This window comes from Gigantopelta aegis, chromosome 3 (assembly GCF_016097555.1).
Source record: "Gigantopelta aegis isolate Gae_Host chromosome 3, Gae_host_genome, whole genome shotgun sequence".
NCBI lineage: Eukaryota > Metazoa > Mollusca > Gastropoda > Neomphalida > Peltospiridae > Gigantopelta > Gigantopelta aegis.
The window spans coordinates 7,428,560-7,437,687 of NC_054701.1; the positions used below are offsets into that span (position 1 = coordinate 7,428,560).

Here is a 9,128-nt window from a genome sequence, read left to right on the forward strand (position 1 = left end):
CTGGCAAATGTACAAAACTGTGTAGCAGTTCTCAGCAAAATAAAGCAAATACAACATCAGACCTTCTCAAGTGGCCTGCAAAGTATGTAATATGTATGTAAAGCAGTATTAAATCATCTTCAGAGACCATGCAGTTATCTGGCATCAAATAAAGCAGGTTGGACTGAAATTTCTCTAATCCTGATACATACAGTTAGCCCAGTGTAACTGTATACTACTAATGTAAAACAAAGTTAAAATTAAAATAATAATGTAAAACAGTTGAACATAAAAAATAAATAAAATAAAGAGTGAAATAAAGTTGATAAAATTAGTTAAAACTTAAAATTTGTTTTCTTTAATTAACACTACTAGTCTAGAGTGCATTGCTTCAGGAGATAACCATATGGAGTATTCCGATTTGCAGGTGTTACTGTCTGTTTGATCCTGCAAATGTCATTTTTAACCGAGGTTAAAAATTAAACATTTATGGGCATCAAATAGATAATAACACCTGCAAATCTAAAAACTTCATATGGTTATGTCCATTGTAAACTGAATAGTTTTTCTACAGAACTGACTGTATATTTGGTATTTCTTGAAAAAAAAATACATGGCTACAATCTAACCGTAGACCCTTGAACCGTAAACTTGGCCTGTTCCAATTGCTATAATGTCATTTTCTAATGACGTTATTAGCTTTCCGAGTGTTATTTTCATTTGATCCAAGAAAAATAATGTAATTAACCAATCACAATACAGAACACACTCGCCATCAGTTTACAATTATTAATTATTAATCATCAGCTATTGGATGTCAAACATTTGGCGATTCTGACAGTCTTAGTCTACAGAGGATCTTTTATATGCACCATCCTATAGATGAGATAGCACATACCATGCACTTTGATATACCAGTCATGGTGCACTGGCTGGAACGAGAAATAGCCAAGGGGTCCATCAATGGGAATTGAACCTAGATCGACAGTCCATCAGGCAAGTGCTTTACCACTGTGCTATACGTACGCCCTCACTGATAATACAAAACCAATGATATAGGTTAAATGGATGTTTAGCAACACCCCGGCACAAAAATACACATTGGCTATTGGGTGTTAAACAAAGGTACAATTAAAAATGTAAACAAAAAAACTAAAAAAAACAAAAAAAAACACCAAACAACAGTGTAACGATCGAGTTGTGTGTAAGAGCACAAAATCAAACTTTAAAAGATCCCTTGCTGCTAATCGTAAAGAGTAGCCTATGAAGTGGCGACAGCGGGTTTCCTCCCTCAATATCTGTGTGGTCCTTAACCATATGTCCGACGCCATATAACCATAAATAAAATGTGTTGAGTGCGTTGTTAAATAAACCATTTCCTTCCCACTATCATACTAACAACTCCAGTCATTGAAACCCACCGAGAATATTGAAATAATTTTGCCACTGGAAGGGACTGAATGTACATATAGGTTACTGTAGTTTCTAGTTTGGATATAAAGATTAGTACAAGATGTGTGATGGGCAAAAGAGACAGTGACTATAAAGGGACAGGCCCTAGCTAGTTTTTAAACATTATACCGACATATTTTTCACTATTGGAGTCGATTTTAATCATTTAAGTTAGAAATACTTACATTTTATTATTTAGAATATTCATTTTCGTACACCTGATGTGGTTCTAGTCATCCAGGTTTTTGTAATATCCCAAAATACATTTTCCATAATTTAAAAAAACGTACATTTGTCTGAGAAATAATGGTTATCGAAACCAGCTCTAGTTATTTTTAGACGGTATTTCCCCATTTAAACATCACAGACTAGCTTATCTCCATTATAGTTTTAATTAAATGTGTCTGCAGGTTTGTAGATTAACTAATAAACTTAGTGTTCTTTTTCACGGACTAGCTTATCTCCGTTATAGTTTTAACTAAATGTGTCTGCAGGTTTGTAGATTAACTATTAAACTTAGTGTTCTTTTTCACGGACTAGCTTATCTCCGTTATAGTTTTAACTAAATGTGTTTGCAGGTTTGTAGATTAACTAATAAACTTAGTGTTCTTTTTTACAGACTAGCTTATCTCCGTTATAGTTTTAACTAAATGTGTTTGCAGGTTTGTAGATTAACTAATAAACTTAGTGTTCTTTTTTACAGACTAGCTAATTATCTCTGTTATAGTTTTAACTAAATGTGTTTGTAGATTAACTAATAAACTTAGTGCTCTTTTTCACAGACTAGCTTATCTCCGTTATAGTTTTAACTAAATGTGTTTGCAGGTTTGTAGATTAACTAATAAACTTAGTGTTCTTTTTCACAGACTAGCTTATCTCCATTATAGTTTTAACTAAATGTGTTTGCAGGTTTGTAGATTAACTAATAAACTTAGTGTTCTTTTTCACGGACTCAAACTAGGGTCTGCACCTTTAAAGCATAAAAAATGAAATGAAAAAGTACTTGAAGAATGAAAATGGTTTTAAATATACCCACCAGTATCAGTAGTCTCGGTATCAGTCATGTTGATTCCATCAAGGTACAGACACGGATAGAGACACACTCATGCATTATACAACAAAAAGGTGAGGATTCAGAACCAGTTTCTACTTTGATAACAGAACACTTTCCATTCTGTGGCATGGGATTATTTCAATCACAAATGACAAGAGGTTCCTTCCAGCAGTGCCAGAATGATTCAATGAAGCCGATATGCTCTGATAACAGACCGCCACTGAATCCCAATAAAACAGAGAGGAGTGGATAAAACTGACGAGTGGGACCAAACGGTTTTGAAATGCTAATCGTCTGACACACATGGATATGAAGAGAGAAGAGAAACAATGGAAAGTGCATGATTACACATACAGGTACATTGTAAACGCCCATTACGATTTACATGTGAAATATACAGTCAGACCTGGTATAATGGACATATGTTATAACAACTACTTACGGTATCCACAAAGGGTAAACAGATAGCGGTATGCATACCTGTAAGTATTTTCATTTCTTCCATGTACCAATTTTAAAAGCATGTATCTGTAGGACTCAAAATGAAAACACAATTTGTTTTAGCCAATTTTCAAACATACATATATACCGGGCACAATATTTCATGAGAACCGCTGTTCTGTCCGTGTGTCGATTACGAAACTTTAAAAACACCAGAACCACCAACTGGTTACGTGGTGGACAATTACATTTTAAAATTAAGAAGTACCATAAATTAGTAATGAAAGTTAAAATCAGTTTGTTTTTAAATACATTTGAATCACCAATGTAGCACAGAACTGTAGTTCAAGTGTTTTGGGATTAGGTATATATGTGTGTGTGTGTGTGTGTCTGTGTGTGCGCACATTATTCCATTGAAAATTATTCAAAAGCAGTTATAATTTAAAGACACATTTATTAGGCAAAGACTACATCAATGTTTCTGCCAGAAAGAAATGTTTGGGTATGGTGCTATGGAACTGAATGTAACATTAACCAGTCAACAGGGGGTATGGGGGGGGGGGGGGGGCCTCCCCTAGAAAGAAAATGGGTTACGTTCAGGGTTAGGGTTAAGAAAATCGTTCAGTAAAATTTAATAAGAGTAATTAATTTTGTCAAAAGGTTAACTTTAAAAAAAACCATGCATCTACATGATATATATATTTATACATAAATAGATTTGTACTCTTTTAAATAAAAATTAACTGACACAAAGAAAAGAGTGCAAAACACCAAAATACATTTTCTTCAATGCTGCATATGATGTTGATAAATGCCATTTGAACCTCCCATTTATACACACCTACAGGTCTGTGTTTCATTAATTTAATGCCTTTTTAAATGCTTAGCTTTCAGCTTCTCTCCTTCAGTTCTGTGGTGCAACAGAAACAAGTCAGTGAACACAAGTAAATTATTCCTTTCAAAACCGCCAGTAACAAGATAAGATTTAAACACACAGACAAAACCATTTGCCGCGGTGTTAAGTTTCATGACGCATAATGTTTTACATGTTGTCTCAGACTGAAACCCAAAATGCAGTAAAATAACCTTTTCCTTTGCTAATGCTCCATGATAAAAGAATTTTAAATCATTTCAAACTATACAAACCATTTAATCCATTAATATGTAATTTGATTGTTGTATATATATATATATATATATATGTTAATACTGTTTTAAGTAGATATATGGATCAGGAACTCAGAGTATGAAATTAATGTACAGGTATATTTGTTAAACAACACCCTAATTTTAGTAGCATAAATTGTCACTATACAGGGTGTATACGACCAAATCAAATCCCATAGACGACAATAGTAACATATGTGGCTAAAACTCCTACCTGCAACGTATTAACCGACATAAATGCCACGGATATAAATACTACCACCCCTTACACTTAAAGTGAATCAGGAAAAAATGGGGGTCAAGCTGCTCGTTTCTGAGATAACGGGTAGCGTCTATGACTACCCTAGTTTCGCACAAAATTCTAGTACTTTTTTTTACAGGTACCCCATACGTTTCAAGCACAAGGCTACTTGACACATTGGTACTAGATGAAATAAAATTGCACATTTTTTTTACCCAGATGAAACTATTATTTTTTTACAACCAACACACTCACATTTATAACCAATGACAGGACTTGTGGTGTTCACTTCTCTATCAAAAGTTGGGTGCACCTCAAACTTTGACCCAGCCGGAAGTTATTTGGTTTAGTACTACCTTGTATTTCATGTCTAAGTTCTAACATGTGAAGCATAACTCATCCTTCACTATAAACTTCGCCCGCCAATGTCTAAACCCGCCTGCAAAAATTCCTGACATACCGGTACACAGTAAATATATTATATACCACGACCTTTGATATGACATGGTGCAGTCGTGAGATTATCATTCATTTCATTTCAACTTATTTTCATGCTTATATCCAATTAAGGTTCAAGAGCACTGTCCTGGGCACACACCTCAGCTATCTCAGTATCTGGGCTGGACAGTGGGTAACCAGGGTTAGTTAGTGAGAGAAAAGAGGGTGTAGTTGTCTTGCACCTTCCCATTGAGTCATTAAAACTGGCTCTAAGTTGCAGCCGGTACCGAGCTGCGAACCCTGTACCTACCAACCGTATGTCCGATGGACTAACCACAACTGTGACCACCGTGGCCGCTGCAGATTATCAATAGTATGACCCATCACAGCAGGCCATAGGATTTCAAATTTCATGGGAAACACCTTTTTCGGTTCCGTGCCGTGTGATCATGTGAACCGATCGGAAACTGTCTTTAGGTACCGTTGAAGTCGTACTCGATATAATAATCATGGGAAAGAAAATTATACAATTGGGTTATATGTACGAGTACAGGGGCAGGACATAGCCCAGCACTTGGTAAAGCGTTCAAGGATTTATTCAGGATCAGGCCTCTCCGTGTGAGGCGAGCAGCACTTGGTAAAGCGTTCAAGGATTTATTCAAGATCAGGCCTCTCCGTGTGAGGTGAGCAGCACTTGGTAAAGCGTTCAAGGATTTATTCAGGATCAGGCCTCTCCGTGTGAGGCGAGCAGCACTTGGTAAAGCGTTCAAGGATTTATTCAGGATCAGGCTTCTCCGTGTGAGGCGAGCAGCACTTGGTAAATCATTCAAGGATTTATTCAGGATCAGGCCTCTCCGTGTGAGGCGAGTAGCAACTCGCGCCCACCTCATACTCGCCTAAAACTTAAAACTGGCGAGTAGTTTATTGCTCGCCTCAATCGTTTTGCTATAGGCTATTGTTGAAAAAAGTCATGACTTAAAGAACTGTTTCAAATTGTAAACCCATTAAGACAATATCGTAAAAACAGCCGTTTCGTTCTTTAACACTAAACTATCACTGCAACAGAACGCGTAAACGTTCATAACAGGCTATTATTATTATTATTATTATTATTATTATTATTAGCGTTACTTACTGCCTCTGTCACATCCACCGGTGAACGATTAAGAAAAACCTCTAGATTATGGTAGCCCCACTCCCATGGCTAGTGAAAACAAAAGTTATCAAATGCTGCATTTTAGTCTTATTTTTTAAATGTGAATATCATGTAACCCACTCCCACCCCCCCACACACCCCAATCTTAGTATTTCTTAAATTTCTGATCCCATGACTAGTGAATTTTATAAAAATTCTAGAATCCCTGACTGTACACCAATGTTAAATTAATTTGGTTGCTAGTCACTTCGTACCATATGGTCATTCCATACCATTGTGAAGGTCATAAAGGCCTGAGTTACTTAGATACTTTTTTTTTCTTCTAAAATATGTTGTTGGTTTTTGGTTGGTTGGGGTTTGTTTTGGGTTTTCTTAAATAAATGCTCTGTCACTGTGACAATGTTTAACATAGGTAGTAATAGCTATTGAGCTAGATATGAAAACACAAAATAATGATCAAAAATAGTGTTGAAATGCCAAAAAGAGTTTGACCCGTACCCCTCTATATCAAAGTCTCTAAGACTAACCCTAAGCTTAAAGGGAGGATCAACTCAAATATGAGCCTGATGTGATGGAAAGATGCATACCTGGACGACCAACACATACTGACACTTTAAGAAATGAAAAACGCGTAACTTAGTTAATAAAAAATAACATGATTATTCCTGCTAACTGAGGGCAGCCATTTTTTTTCATTTTTGTGACGTCCGGTGGTATAGCCTGGGGCAAAGTGACGTCAGCTCCATCCAACGCCTCTATGCACAGTGTAAACAAACGCTCTAATTTATGACAAGGCGCTTCGCTTTCATCAACCTGACTTGTAAAACAACATAAATGACTTGATAGTATAATAAACTATTTAACTAAATATATTTCAATTTGCATCAATAGAACAAAATGGAGTTATAACATTTTACTCTTTTAAAATATCCAAAGAAAAAAAAAGCATATATTATTAAGCCTATTGGTAGGGCACGTTCGAGCAAAAATGACCACTCACGATACCCAAATGCTAATTTTCTTTTCTTTGGGATGACGTAATTGGTCAGTTTTGTGATTTTAGATGGGAAAGTCTACTTAATCAAGGGTTTTACAGAATTACTTACAGTAATAAAGCAGGATGGCTGATAATGTCCATTACGATTAGAGGGGTGTCTGTGATCTTAATAAAAGAGGCATGTCTTTTTAGTGTGTCTGGGGCAGGATGTAGCCCAGTGGTAAAGCGTTCGCTCGATGCGTGGTCGGTCTGGGATCGATCCCCGTCAGTGGGCCCATTGGGCTATTTCTCGTCACAGGCAGTGCACCACAACTGGTATATCAAAGGCTGTAGTATGTGCTATCCTGTCTCTGGGATGGTGCATATAAAAGATCCCTTGCTGCTAATCAGAAAGAGTAGCCCATGAAGTGGCGACAGCGGGTTTCCTCTGAATATCTGTGTGGTCCTTAACCATATGCCTGACGCCATATAACTGTAATTAAAATGTGTTGAGTGTGTCGTTAAATAAAACATTTCTTTCTTTCTTTTTTTTAGTGTGTCTAGACACAGTGTCTGGGGACCGTCTAAATATACACCTGCCAATCAGGAATCACAGATACAGGCCATGGAAAGAAAAGACCAATTAACCAAGAAAACACTCCAATTATTATTTCAGTATGTGGGTTAATTTATGTACAAAACATAAAACAGTTATTTCAACACTTTGTATTGAAAAATAATATATACTTGGTGCTGGCTTACTGGGATGGATATTATTACAGAACATTGCAATGCATCTGCAAAAATCAGGTATGTTTTGTTTCTTCAGTTCGAAGACTAATTCCTGGTATTACATAACCATCACCTTGCCAGAGGGCATATTCACTGGGATGGTACACAATGGCTACACATGTTATATATAATTATTATATATAATAGCCGTCACATTTAAGCATTTTATAAATTAACTATATGATTATAATTGTTGATATTAAGCAATAATGTGCATTATATATCGTTGACTATGCATACTAGGCCAAAAGCCTTAATTGTCCCCTCCTTTAAAACTAACTCTAACCATTGAAAGGGGGTACGGGTGGAACTCATGCCAAAATGCCTATCAGTATCAAATCGAAAAACTACATTAAAATTATATTACACCTGGAACTGACAGATTTGATTGTGAACTGGTGGGGTGTTACATAATACTTTGGGGATGGGGTATGGTCTAGCCTTACGGAGCATTACAGGGGAAGGGTGTATAATTCTGACAAACTTTAGCGTTATATAATTTTGAACGGCCCCTTACTGACACCTTCAATGTGTCTATCATCACATCAGTTGTCAAAACATAGGCTACTGACGTGACAGATACCCACCCTTTAAAACAACAAGCGCAACAGATACAACACGACCACAAGGCATCAGTCTATGTTATGATTCGAGCGTGATCTTCAGCAAAAATTAATCTTTAAATATTTGTAAACAAAAGATGCACTTACATGGTTCATAAACAGACCCTCTGAAGCAATCAGGCCTCCAACTTGGCATGTCTAGTCACTTGAAAACGTCATTTCACAAAACGCAATAAACTTTCTCAAACAATCGGTTCACTGAAAACTTCCTACAGCATCACCGATACGACTTTCCTGAAGAGAAATGTCTGTGAGCTAAAAATAGACGGGCACTCGCTGGTTCAGTCGCACTCGGAACACATTCGGAAACGTTCGGCCATCATTCGGTGTATTTCCGTAATTGTGCGAGATGTTGCGGAGATGCACCTCCGTCGACCCATCTACTCGGTGGTGTAATCGAATCACCACACCGACTTCTCTCTTACTAACTACTAACCATTGAAGGTGCAATATCAAAGTTGCATAATGCCTGCTTACCGCTAAATTTAACTTTTTCTTTGAAATGTAAACATTAATAAATAACAAAAAATTAAGTAACTGGGTATATGTAGAAAACGTACCACAAAACCGTACCTTGTTATATGATGATTCCTATACAGCAACACTAAAGAAAATAATAACTGAAAAAATGACAATATAATTACAGACAACATTATTTACAGAAACTCAAAGAACTCCGAAAAACGTATCTATTACAAGCACAAGTACGTTTGCAATACACAACCCTACAGACTGGCAACATCTGAAAAAACTGTAATCTAACACAATAAGTGTACGAGACAGGGGACTGCCCCCCCCCCCCCCCCCCC

General features: G+C 36.6%; 1 protein-coding gene across 1 annotated transcript in view; it reads right to left on the minus strand.

Moving 5' to 3' along the window:
- The window catches only part of LOC121367457 (glutamate receptor-interacting protein 1-like), a 68,401-nt gene extending 59,865 nt beyond the window's left edge, over positions 1-8,536 (minus strand). The window contains exon 1 of the mRNA XM_041491637.1: positions 8,407-8,536. Coding sequence (XP_041347571.1) covers positions 8,407-8,455 — 49 coding nt within the window. The 5' untranslated portion in view covers positions 8,456-8,536. The remainder of the gene's footprint in view (positions 1-8,406) is intronic.
- Between the last annotated feature and the right edge of the window lie 592 nt (positions 8,537-9,128).